Source organism: Mandrillus leucophaeus, unplaced genomic scaffold (assembly GCF_000951045.1).
Source record: "Mandrillus leucophaeus isolate KB7577 unplaced genomic scaffold, Mleu.le_1.0 Scaffold114, whole genome shotgun sequence".
Taxonomy (NCBI): Eukaryota; Metazoa; Chordata; class Mammalia; order Primates; family Cercopithecidae; genus Mandrillus; species Mandrillus leucophaeus.
The window spans coordinates 5,726,815-5,740,494 of record NW_012099654.1 but is presented as its reverse complement, the minus strand read 5'-3'; the positions used below and the strand labels follow the sequence as shown (position 1 = coordinate 5,740,494).

At 37.3% G+C, this 13,680-nt stretch overlaps 1 protein-coding gene across 2 annotated transcripts in view; it reads left to right on the top strand.

Moving 5' to 3' along the window:
• FCHO2 (FCH domain only 2) overlaps positions 1 to 13,680 on the top strand; it is a 135,682-nt gene that overhangs the window by 27,822 nt on the left and 94,180 nt on the right. For both annotated transcript variants that reach the window (XM_011996871.1, XM_011996863.1), the window contains exon 5: positions 5,481 to 5,585. In XM_011996871.1, the coding sequence (XP_011852261.1) occupies positions 5,481 to 5,585 (105 nt within the window). The remainder of the gene's footprint in view (positions 1 to 5,480; positions 5,586 to 13,680) is intronic.

Sequence of the window (13,680 nt, the reverse complement as noted above, 5' to 3'; positions counted from 1 at the left end):
TTGTCACTTTTTTATGATGAGGCCATTCACTTTCTATAATTCTACCCTAAGAATTTATAGCATTACTAACTAAGCATAATATGTTATTTAGAAAGTTGTTTTGACTTAATAATTTAGTATTGTGTAGCTGTTTCTTATGAAAGATGTGTCTTGCTTTCAAAAAATATACATGTTTCTGGTGGGACATGGTGGCTCATGCCTGTAATCCCAGTGCTTTGGGAGGCCAGGGTGGAGGGATCACTTGAGGCTGAGAGTTTGAGACCAGCCTGGGCAACATAGTGAGACCCCATCTCTATAAAAGGTTTTTTAAAAAATTAGTCAGTGTGAGATTGCACCATTGCACTCCAGCCCAGGCCTACAACAGCAAGACTGGTGGTGCATACCTGTTGACCTAACTACTCAGGAGGCTGAGGCAGGAGGAGGATTGCTTGAGTCCAGGAGGTTGAGGCTGCACTGAGCCATGATTGCACCACTGCACTCCAGCCCAGATGACAGAGGAGTGAGATCCTGTCTCCAAAAAAAAAAAAAAGAAAACAAATTTATTTATTAGTGCTTCTTTTGTCAGTTTTCTAAGATGCTTCTCTATTTCTTTTTTCTTTCATTTTTTTTTATCCCTATCATCTTGTATTAAAGATGCTTCTTAAAGTTGATTTGTAATTTCCTTAAGATTCTGTCTCTGGCATATCAATTTTACCTTTCAAGAGTGAGAGCTAAGCTGGGCATGGTGGCTTATGCCGGTAATCCCAGCACTTTGGGAGGCCAAGGCAGGAGCCCAGGAGTTCAAAACCAGCCTGGGCAACAGTGAGATCCCATCTCTACAAAAAAGGAAAAAAAATTAGCCAGGCATAGTGGCACGTGCCTATGGTCCTAGGTACTTGGAAGGCTGAGGTACTTGAGCCCAGTAGTTTGAGGCTACACTCTAGCCTGGGTGACAGAGTGATACCCTGTCTCAAAAAAAAAAAAAAAAAAGAAAAGAAAAAAAAAAACTGATTGAAAAAATATGTTAGAACTTAAAAAGAGGACCTTCTTTCTTCATACTTTCAAATAAGAAATAAAATTTTATAATTTCCTGATATCAGAGGGTATGCTTCATAAAACTTCTTTGTTTAGAATTTTGATTTAGATCCAGCCGTTAACCTTTGAGATAAAGATAATAGTTTTATAGCCAGAAGTAGTTAACAAATAAGTGCTGAATGTATAGACCAGGATTTATGAAAATATGCTGGTGTAAAAGCCTTAATAATTTTATCCCTCTTGACTCAGTAGAGATTTGAGTAGCAAAATTAGTTAGAATTCTAGAGACTACTTGAGTATAGGAAGATGAAATTATTCAGGATCTTCCCTCCATCTCTTAAAGGCCTATAATGTTTGATGCATAGTGTTATAAAATAATCACTTTGTTTATACTTTAGAAATACATGTCTTTTATAGGTAGTAATGTTCCTCCATGTAGTCATCCTTTATTTCCATTAGGTTATAAATTTCTTGTTAATGAGAACCTATCATTGTATTGTCCATAACACAGCATATATATTTACTTGGAAAATAATCATAGCAAAATATTATTTGAATTCTTCCACTTCATTAATATAATAAAATTAGTTTGAGTTTCTTTTAGCTATAGGCTTTAGAATAGATGCTTACTTTTTAAAATGACTTATTCAGATATTTTTCTGATTTGCTGTTATATTATGAAGTGATACTTTGCATGCAACAGTAAATAAATGTTTAGTTCCTAGCCTATCACCGTGCTGGAAACTATTGAAGTTATTAAAGGCTAAATATATGTTGTTGTTTCTGTCTTTAAGAAGCTTTGTTTTTCTTGGAGAGCCAAGGTATATTAAATAGTACAGAACAAGAAGTTAGAGAGAGGGTTGAATGGTAAGTTGAGAAGGTGTGGTATCTTATTTTGTACACAGTCTATCAAAAGAAAACCTGCTAGGTGTTTGTCTCAAAAGAAATTGCTATTAAAAGAAATTTATTTTTTATAAAGTAATTTATTTCACACAGTCTTTCCCATTATATTTTATTTTTATGTGTTTTTTTTTTTGTTTTTTGAGTCAGGGTCTCTGTTGTTCAGGCTGGAGTGTGGTGGTGCTATCATAGCTCACTGCAGCCTTGAACTCTTGGGCTCAAGTGATTCTGCCTCAGCTTCTTGAGTAGCTGGGACCACAGGTGTGTGCCACTGTGCCTGGATAATTTATTTTATTTTATTTTATTTTTGGAGAATGGGGTCTCACTCTATTGCCCAGCAGGTTTCGAACTCCTGGGCTCAAGCTATTCTCCGCCTCTGCCTTCCTAAGAGCTCGGGTTACAGGCATGAGCCACTGCACCTGGCTTAGTTTTTAAAATTTTTTACTGTATTTTATTTTTTAGTTTTTAAAATTTTTGTGGAGACAGGGTCTTACTTTGTTGCCCAGTCTGGTCTTGAACTCCTAGCCTCAAGTGATTCCTCCTGCCTTGGTCTCCCAGAGTGCTGGGATTATAGGCATGTGCCACCATGCCCGCCCAGTAAATTACTTTTAAAAGTATAGGCACAGTCATTATAATTAGGTGTTTTTGGAATTTTCCAATTTTATGGGTCTCCTTTTGACTTGTAAATATCTCTATTAGGAATGATTACAACTTGTCTTTATCAATAGCTGGCATATAAATTATTAAGCAATAATTTAATGAGCAGCAGAGAAAAAGAAAAAAGTAGGTGTCAGGATGAGGTATTAGGAACAAGCAAAGAAGGGGCTTTCAGTAGGGTTACATCATTTTGCTAGGCTGTGTCATTAAAAATCACTCTGAGTCCCAGTACAGTGGCTCATGCCTGTGATCCCAGCGCTTTGGGAGGCCTAGGCAGGTGGATCATTTGAGGTCAGGAGTTCGAGATCAGCTTGGCCAACATGGTGAGTGAGACCCCATCTCTACTAAAAATACAAAAATTAGCTGGGCGTGGTGGCTTGCACCTCTAATTCCAGCTACTTGGGAGACTGAGGCAGGAGAAGCGCTTGAATCCAGGAGGCGGAGGTTGCAGTGAGCCAAGATTGCACCATTGCACTCCAGCCTGGGCCACAGAATGAGACTCCATCTCAGAAAAAAAAAAAAAAAAAAAAAAAAAAAATCACTCTGAAGACTGTAGGTTGTTTAATTGCTCTTATACTTACTGAAAATGCAGGTATTAGAAGAACAAACTTAAATTTATTTGCATAAAAAAATGCAAAAGGAAACCCGGATTAAGCATGCTATTGTAATTGTTTTTAAAATAAATTCTAGCAAACTTGGTTATCTGGGTTTCTTGCGAAGGTACTCGGTAAACTCTGTCCATTTCATTTAGCTGTTATGTATTTGAACAGGGGCAGGATATTAGAGGATTCCAGTATAGTAACTGGTATAAAATAATGTCAGCTGTGTGAAACTGGGAAAAGAGTAAAACAAGAATCTATAGGAGCAAAGTGGAAAATTGTTACAGGTTTTAGTCACTTTCACTAGGGATAGACAGCTCAGTACAACTCAGTAACTCGGTTATATCTTTATATAACAGCAAAATATGATGATATGTTTTCTTGATGACATTTCTTGTTAGAAACCATAATAAAAGCAGGCACTATTTATTTTTAAATTTAACTGTATGCCAGACCCTGTTCCAAGAATTGTATATAACTACATTTCATTACTACCACAACTTGAAAAAAAAAAAGGTGATATTGTTCCCTTTTTAGGAATGAGAGAACTGTATAAATTTCTAAGACAAGGTCAGGTAGGTAGTACAGTGCTGAGATTTCACTTTCCTTGGTTTCAGTTACCCACTGTCCAATACAGTAGAATATTTAGAGAGAGACCATATTCACATGATGTTATTACAGTATGTTGTTGTAATTGTTATAGTATTATTAATCTCTTACTGTGCCTAATTTATAAATGAAACTTTATCATAGTTATGTATGTACAGGAAAAAAATGGTATATAATATAGAGTCTGTACCATCCACGGCTTCAGACATCCACTGGGATCTTGGAATGTATTCTCCATGGATAAAGGGGCAGTAGTGTAAATGGCAGAGGCAGAATTTCAATCGAATTTCTTCTGGCTCCAAAATCAGCTTTGTTTACATTTCATGGTAAAGTGGCATCCTGTACTCTTTAAGAAGGCAGGAAAGTACATAACATATATACTTAATATAGTATAAACAGTTATATTTTAGAGAGAGAACAAAGTTGCTTGTTTAGGGAGTAGGACTATATGTACCTCTTAACCAAGCCCAAACCCCAGGGTAAACCCAGTTTTCTCTTTGTAGTTTTTGTTTTTAGATTCCTGATCGTGGCTAAAGATAATTACATATTGGTACTGGTCAGCTTTAAACAAATTAAGTATTTTACAGCTTTCCTTGGACCTCAGTGGCACTTGGCAATACTTTTACTCATCTAGTCATGACCTGTTGCATCCTCCACAATTACAGCTGGAAACTTTTTTTGTTCTCCTTAAGCTCCCAACCCTACCCTACTGTTTCTCACTCATACCAGACCCATCTGTTACCTAGTCAAGAAAATGGGGATTTTTATATCTTGAAATCCTACAGCTTGTCTTTCTTTGATCTCCTTTAAACTCTTATTTAGTCCAACCACATCCTTCCATCTTCCTGTATGCAAGTTTATCAGGCCTTTGAGAATATCAAGCTTCTTGATAGCTGTGTATATGCTTCAGCCTACAAACTATACATAATCTTTTCCTTTCTCAGATGCCTGTCTTCTTATAATTTACCTTAACTTCTGTGGCTGTGTTACTTTATTCCAATTTTGTTTATGTATAGGTTATACAGTACTGCTTAATATTTTTTAAATTAAATAAGTAACTTTTATAAAACCAGAACTATATTATTGTAACAGTTTTGTTTTTTAAGTCTTGAAAAAATAGGCAAAGATTAAAAACAAGTTTCTGTATTTGGGAGCATAATGGAAGCTGAGAAACATCAAGGAAAACAGTCTTCACAGCTTTCGAGATCGGTTTATAGTATTTAATCAGACATTGAATGAAATATATGTATGCTGTGAAGGAGGAAAATTCACAGCTGGGAAAAGGAGTGTCAAGCGGGTTCTGGTGGTTTTGTGACATTTTTGTATGTTGTCTGGAAGTTTCTCTCCGACACTGTGTTAACATATCTTAGTAACACTGTAGCGTTATCATGTAATTATGTAATCTTAGTCTGGGATTTAAAATGAGAGTATTTTAACTTTTCAAAGCATATTCCATCAAACAGAAAAGAGAATCAGTGTTTAATTCCTGACTTTTTGGCTGACTGTAACAATAACAATAAAAAAAGACTAACGAGGGCCTCACAACACAGGTATCAAAGTTAGTTATATGTCATATTGAACTCTTAAAATGTATTTTAATTTGTTATTTATATTAACTTACATTAGGAAAGAAAAAAGGTCAATGCACAGTTAAAAGTGTTGGTTTTTTTGTTTGTTTGTTTGTTTGTTTTTTTATTACAGGCAGCTGTTAAATCTAAGAAAGCTACAGATACCTATAAACTCTATGTGGAAAAATACGCATTAGCAAAAGCTGATTTTGAACAGAAAATGACAGAAACAGCTCAGGTTGGTATTTTAAGGTCTCAGATTGGAAACAGGGCATTTATATTTGTGTATATTGATTAATTTTTTCTCATATAATTTTTTAGTGTTCGAAATTTTAGAATGCACAATCTCAATGTTTTAATGATGCTGTTTTAAAAATACATGTCTTGTTTTGGAGATTGAGGACCAAGATGCAATAGTTATAATGTCATAAGGAATTATACAGGTAGATCAGAGGAGCCTGTGTAAAGATAATTGGGGAAAATGAGGGCATTGGTACATAATGAAGACAGTGCTTAAGAAGCATTAATAAGAAAACTGGAAGTGACTTAGTACTGAGGCTACAGCAGTCAATAAAACAACCCAAAAAACCCCTGGTCTTAAATAATTTATGTATTATTGAGGGAAGACAGACAAAAATGTCTGCCTTCCATTAGCTTGGGATAAATTATATTTGGTGTAGTGTTCTCAGAACCTTAATTAAAGGCCTCGTTTAAGGTGGCTGCCTTTTAGGACTCATACCTAACATTTCTCCTCTCCACTGCCCCTGCTTCTTGTCCTTTTCCTTGTTTTATTTTCCTGCTTAGCACTTATCGTGATCTTACATATCAATAATTTTATTCCTGTATCAATCAGGTCAGAGTAAGTATGCTGAGGTGACACAAGGCCCCAGAAATCTCAGTGGCTTGCAATATAAAGGGTTTATTTCTTTCTCAGGCTACATGTTCATTATGGGTTGGCTGCAGCTATTTTACATCGTTTTCACTGTAGTCCTGAGGCTGGTGGATGAATCCCTTTTTGCAATGTTCTTAGTTATGTCTGAGGGGCCAGAAACATAGTGAAGCACATGGGCTCTTTTACCTATATTTTTTATCTGTTTTTCTCCACTAAAATTTAAGTTTATGAGAGCAAGGATGGATTTGTTTTGTTTACTGCTATATCCTCAGCATTTAAAATAGTTCCCAGATCATGGTAGGCACTTAGTTAGTATGAAAGAAGGACTTTGTGAATCTGAATTTTTGGACTGTAGGTCTTCATTATGTCTTCCCATTTGAGGTAGTGAACAACTCATATCTTAGAAAGCAATGTCTTGCATACTTGTGTGCATGTATGTGCATATCCGTCTTTACCCACAATGGCATAGGCTCTGTTAGATGCTGGTGTGTATACAGTACATCTGTAAATAAGACAAATATCTCCGTGCTTGAGATGGCGTTTACAGTGTAGAGGAGGGAGGCAGACATTAAATACATGCTTAAATATAAAGTTATAAATTATTACAAGTATTGCAAAGGAAAACAATAGGCTTCCATGAGATAGAATAATAGGAGTGACTTAATTTGGATTAGGGAGTCAGGAAAGGCCTTTTAAGATAAGTGACGTTTAAAACTGGGACTTGAAGAATGAGTAAGAATGAAGCAATAGGGCAAGAGTGTTACAGGCTTTGGGGATCACGAGTATGAAGGCCCAGAGGGTATAAAAGAACTGTTACATTCTGGAAAGTAAAAAATGCTTACTAAACCTGAGTAAGGGAAAATGGTAGTGAGAAATGAGGTTGAATTGATACGCAAGGACCAGGTTTTATTAGGTTGGTGCAAAAGTAATTGCAGTTTTTGCCATTACTTTTAATGGCAAAAGAATTTAGGTTTTCTTCTAAGAGCAGCTAGAAGCCGCCTAAGGGTTTTAGGCAGGGATGTGACATGATCTGATCTACATTTAAAGATAATTCTGGCAGTTTAGTGAAGAATTGATTAGAGTATGGCTAAAGGAGAATCAAGAGTCCAGTTTGGAAGTCAGTATAGTAGTCAGGTGAGAAGGATGCAGGCCAACATAGTGGTCTTGGAGAAGGAGAGAAGTGAATGCATTGGAGATGGCAGGGATGGGATGGGTTGAGGAATTCTGCAGATCAGGATCCCTTCCAGGTTTTAGCTTGTTAAATCTATGTGGAAAGAGATGAATAGGGAAGATTAGATGAAGAACTGTTAGGTTGATGGAAGGAAGGGATCAGATGTTCAATTTTGAACATGTTAATTTTAAGACACCTATGAGATACGTAATTGGTGACATCAGGAGGGCAGTTTTGGGGGAGCCAAGTAATCTGGACCGGACATAATGTCCACAGTTCCTTATCCACAATTCTGAATCTGAAGAGCTCTGAGTTATGCTATGTATATTTTCCTTTAGAAATATTAATGTGTTTGATAAACAGATGCCCCTACAGATCTTGCTGGTAGTATTATGAATGAAGTATATGGCATTGTAAACAATACTGTATATCTTTATTTAAAAAATAAGGGAAGAAAAGGAATTCCAAAACTCACCAGGTCCCAAAAGTTTTGAATAAGGATATGAGACCATATAAAATAGGGTGTTCTTAGTACACAAAGCCATGATGACATCACTTTTAGTTAGAGTGTGGGGAAGAAAGGGCCTCAGGGCCAAGCTCTGAGAGACTCATTATTGAGATTTTAATAGAAGAAGCCAAAGAAGAAAGAAGAAAACTGGAAGTGTAATGTCATGGTAGCTGGACAAAGAAGCTTCAAGAAGGAAAGGTTTAGGTAGTTGTCTTAAATAAGTCTTCAAGTCTAGTGAGATAGAAAGTTTCAATTTCTGTAGCAGCTGAGGTCATTGCAGACTTCAGCAAGTGCTGTTTTGTCTTTTAAATCATTAGGAGCATTTATAAGGCAGTTATTGTTGATATGTTAATTTCACATTAAATGATTAGTCTCTATCAGCTAAGCATTTGCTGTTTTGTTAATTTTTAAAATTGGAATAAATAGGATTTGCTATAGTCAGAGATTTTTGTTTGTTGATGTTACTTTATAAAAAAGAATGTTCGGCACATTTTTCCATTTCCTTTTTATGTTCTGCTTCCCCATTACATTGTTTTTCAAAATGGCATTTTAATTGTTCATCCTACCTTTCTGTTTTTTTTGTTTGTTTTTTGTTGTTTTTTGAGACAGGGTCTCACTCTGTCAACCAGGCTTGAGTTCAATGGCACGATCTTGGCTTACTGCAACCCTTCTGCCTCCCAGGCTAGTGACCCTCCCACCTCAGGCTCCTGAGTAGCTGGGACTGCAGGTGTGCACCATCATATCCGGCTAATTTTTGTATTTTTAGTAGAGACAGGGTTTCACCTGTTGCCCAGGGTGGTCTCGAACTCTTGGGCTCAAGCGATCTGCCCAGCTCGGCCTCCCAAAATGCTGGCTGAGATTACAGGCACTATGCCAGCCCATTCTGCCCTTTTAAAGATGGGAACATTAATTTATTCGAGCAAATGTGTGACCATGCTGCTTTTAAATAAAGATGATGGCATACCTTACTAATGTGTATATATTTGTTCTTTCTCAAGATCTTAGAGATCTCTGTTTCTGTCTCTCCCTCTCTGTCATAGTCGTACAGCTGCAGAATAGGTTAATTATTGTTTCTTCATAGAGAATAGACTTTAATTTGGGTTATTTTAGAAGGTGAAAGTAATCCTTTTACTTCTCCACTTAACTGTTTTTCCATGCCACCTGGGTTGACCAGTCTCAGTGGGAAAGAAAGAACCAGTGTAGTGAGAATCAAATTTGGGTGGTAGGACCTGTATTTACTAATGGGAGAAGATAATTGAGTCTGTAGGGTGAAAGAGGTTAGAATTTAGAGTATTTGTGATTTAAGTTTTCAAAATTTAGGTTTAGAATAAAAATGATTGAAATTGTGACTTTTTATGCTCATGTTTTTACCACTATTAATTAATGAGACACTTGAAACAGAATATGGAGATTTTGTTTACTTTAAAGCAGTGAGATGGCTAGTTTATGGAAACTTTGAGATTTGTTAATCAGTACTCTCAGATGAAAGATTATTAGGATTAGAGTACTTTTATATATCTTTAGTGGCTGACAAGATAGTATAGTCATGTGTCACTTAACAATGGGGATACACTTTAAAAAATGTCATTAGGCAATTTTGTCGTTGTGTGAACATCATAGAATGTACTTATGCATGACCAGGCGTGGTGGCTCATGCCTGTAATCCCAGCACTTCTGGAGACTGAGGCGGGCGTATCACCTGAGGTCAGGAGTTCAAGACTAGACTTCCTAATACGTTGAAACCCTGTCTCTACTAAAAATACAAAAATTAGCCAGGCATGGTGGTGCACGCCTATAATCCCAGCTACTTGGGAGGCTGAGGTGGCAGAATTGCTTGAAATGGGGAGCAGAGGTTGTGGTGAGCCGAGATTGTGCCACTGCACTCCAGCCTGGGCAACAGAGTGAGACTCTGTCTCACAAAAAAAAAAAAAAAAAAAAAAAAGAGAGAGAGAATGTACTTACTTACACAAACCTAGATGGTATAGACTACTACAGACCTGGCTGTATGCTGTAGTCTGTTGCTTCTAAGCTACAAACCTATACAGCATGTTACTGTACTGAATACTGTAGGCAGTTATAACAAGATGGTATTTGTGTATTTAAACATAGAAAAGATACAGTAAAAATACACTATAAAAGATTTAAAATGCTGCACCTGAGTAGAACACTTACGTTGAATGGAGATTGCAGGACTGGAAGTTGCTCTGGTTAAGTTAGTGAGTGAGTAGTGAGTAAATGTGAAGGCCTAGGACATTACTGTACACTGCTGTAGATTTTAGAAGTACTGTAGATTTAGGTTATGTTAAATTTTATTAAAAATAGTTTTCTTCCTTCTGTAATAAATTAACCTTAGCTCACTGTAAGTTAGAAACAAAAAAATTTTTAAACATTTTGACTCTTTGATGATGACGTCTTAAAGTAGAAACACATTGTACACTTGTACAATAATATTTTCTTTATAGCCTTACTCGATCAGCTTTTTTTCTGTTTAAAAATTTTTTTAACTTTAAAAATCTTTTTCCTAAAAACTAAGACACAAACATGTACAGTAAACATGGGCCTACATAGGCTTAGTATCATTAGGATTGCTCTTTTGTCTCTACATCTTATCCTACTGGAAGGTCTTCAGGGGCAGTAGCATGCATAGAATTGTCATCTCCGGCTGGACTTGGTGGCTCACACTTGTAATCCCAGCACTTTGGGAGGGCGAGGTGGGCGGATCACTTGAGGTCAGGAGTTCGAGACCAGCCTGGCCAACATGGTGAAACCTCATCTTTAATAAAAATACAAAAATTAGCTTGGCGTGGTGGTGTGCGCCTGTAATCCTAGCTACGTGGGAGGCTCAGGCATGAGAATCACTTGAACCCGAGAGGTAGTGGTTGCAGTGAGCTGAGATTGTGCTACTGCACTCCAGCCTGGGCGACAGAGTGAGACTCCATCTCAGGAAAAAAAAAAAAAGTATCACCTATGATAACAAAGCCTTCTAGAATAACTCCTGAAGGACCTGCTGGAGGCTGTATTACAGTTATTGTTTTTTCTAATAAGTAGAAAGATTACACTCTAATAATAAAAAGTGTAGTTTAGTAAATACATTTACCAGTAGCATCATTTATTATCAAGTATTATGTACTGTCTGTTAAGTGCTATGCAGTACTTTTATGTGACAGGAAGCACAGTAGGTTTGTTTATACCAGCATCACCACAAATGTGAGTAATACGCTGTACTACGTTATGGCAGCTATGATATCACTAGGCAATAGAAAGTTTTCCTATCTGTTATAATCTTTTGGTACCACTGTCATATGTGGCATTAGTTGTTGACAGAAGTGTCATTATGTGGCTCATGACTGTACTTTCAAAAATTAATATAACAGGCTGGTTTGGTGTCTTAGGCCTGTAATCATCAATTTGGTGGCTTATGCTTTGGGAGGCCGAGACAGGCAGATCATGAGGTCAAGAGATTGAGACCATACTGGCCAACATGGTGAATCCCTGTCTACTAAAAATACAAAAATTAGTTGGACATGGTGGCAAGTACCTGTAATCCCAGCTTCTTGGGAGGCTGAGGCAGGACAATCACTTGAACCCAGGAGGCAGAGGTTGCAGTGAGCCGAGATCACACCACTGCACTCCAGCCTGGTGACAGAGCAAGACTCCATCTCAAAAAAAAAAAAAAAATTAATGTAACAGTACATGTGAACACAGTGAATTTGAAGTTGCAGGAGGTAAAGTGCCTATCTAATTTGTTCAAGAAAGTTCGTTTGTGTATACTCAGGCACTTGAGACTGTATCCATTTCCCATTGCTGAATTACTCTGAGTTTAGTAGTCACTAATTTTGAGGAATTGTGATAGTTAGCAGTGTGCCCCTACCCCGAAAACCCCACAGTTTCAAAATTGCATCTGAATCATGCCTTGAGTTTCTCTGTGAATTCATATTTTAAGATATTTGTAAATAAATAATGATCTGCCTTGTTGAGTGTAGCTTTTTCAAAAGGGAATAAAGATGGTTTCCTCGGAATTAAGGGTCATTCAAATGAAATTAATGGCTACCTGTCTATGAGAAAATATCTTGTTCATTAAATTGCTGAAATTTAAGCTAAGGGCTGTCCTTCTACTAAATGTTCCTCAGTTCTTGAGAGTAATTCAGGATCTTGAAATACTGGTACTGTATTCTCATTGACTTGGTCAAAATTAGTCAATGACAAGCATTCCATTTTAACTCTGCCGTTCCTCATAAATCACATTGATGTAAGTTTTTGGGCTGTTGCAATACTGCCAAAACTGTAATTTCACCATTCTGGATTTTTTTTTAGAGGTTCTTACCATTTACATATTAGATGTCATTTGGTTTGGGGATTTCTGGTCACCAAAGTGACTAAAGAAATTTAGATATTAAATATAGGGTCAGGGAATTTAATTTGATAAACTAGCCAGAGAAAAATAATAAGGCTTAGGTCCATTCCTTATAACTGATTTAATTTGGCAAAAAATGGATTACCAGGTTTGTACAATAGAAATGACAAATGTATTTTGTTTGAAAATGGATAGCTCAGCATTTCCCAAAGCCTGTTTTGAGGACTATTAATTGTTCTGTGAGATATTAATAGATGTTCAGGGAAGAAGAAGAACAAAAGTGTTGTGAGGTCAAAGAAATTTGGAAAATGCTGGGTTAAGCAAAGTGAAACGTGTCATTATTTCAGTATTTCTCAGAGCTGCTTTTTTTCCCCCAAGATGGAGTCTCACTCTGTCGCCCAAGCTAGAATGCAGTGGCGGGATCTCAGCTCACTGCAACCTCTACCTTCCAGGTTTAAGGAGCTCTCCTGGGTTCAAGCTATTCTCTGCCTGAGGCTCCGTAGTATCTGGGATTTCAGGCATGCGCCACCATGCCTGGCTAATTTTTGTATTTTTAGTAGAGACGGGGTTTCACCATGTTGGCCAGGTTGGTCTTGAACTCCTCATCTCATGATTGACCGGTCTCAGCCTCCCAGAGTGCTGGGATTACAGGTGTGAGCTACCGTGCCTGGCCTCTAGGAGCTTTTGATATATTTTGATATATTTATATATCAAGGCAAGGCAAGGTAAGCAGCGGTTTTCTCTCTGGGGATATCAGAGTAACTTGGAAATGTTTTCCAAACAACATTCTCACCTCTTTCAGCCCCCATTCCCCAGGCAGTACTGGAGGATCTATTTGTTTTGAAGTTTGAAAACATTCTCCAGGTGATCTAACTCATCCTCACCTTCGATTGAGAACTGCTGAAATAAAGTATATAGGCTTTCCCAGTTTTCTTTGATCACAGTCATCTCTTTTGGGGATTGTATATTATTATTTCTTTTTTTTTTTTTTTGAGATGGAGTCTCACTCTGTTGCCCAGACTGGAGTGCAATGGCACGATCTTGGCTCACTGCAACCTCCGCCTCTCGGGTTCAAGTGATTCTCCTGCCTCAGCCTCCCAAGTAGCTGGGATTGCAAGTGCATGCCACCACGCCTGGCTAATTTTTTGTATTTTCAGTAGAGATGGGGATTCACCATGTTGGTCAGGCTGGTCTCAAACTCCTGACCTTGTGATCTGCCTGCCTTGGCCTCCCAAAGTGCTGGGATTATAGGTGTGAGCCACTGTGCCGGGTGTATATTATTATTTCAAGGATTAGAAAGACATTTTGAAAATCTATGGGCTAGATTATAAAGTCTTTGAAAGTAAACTGTAGTTTTTGCTTTGCCAACTAATTGTTTCTCAGTTTTTAAAACTTTTTTTTTTTTTTT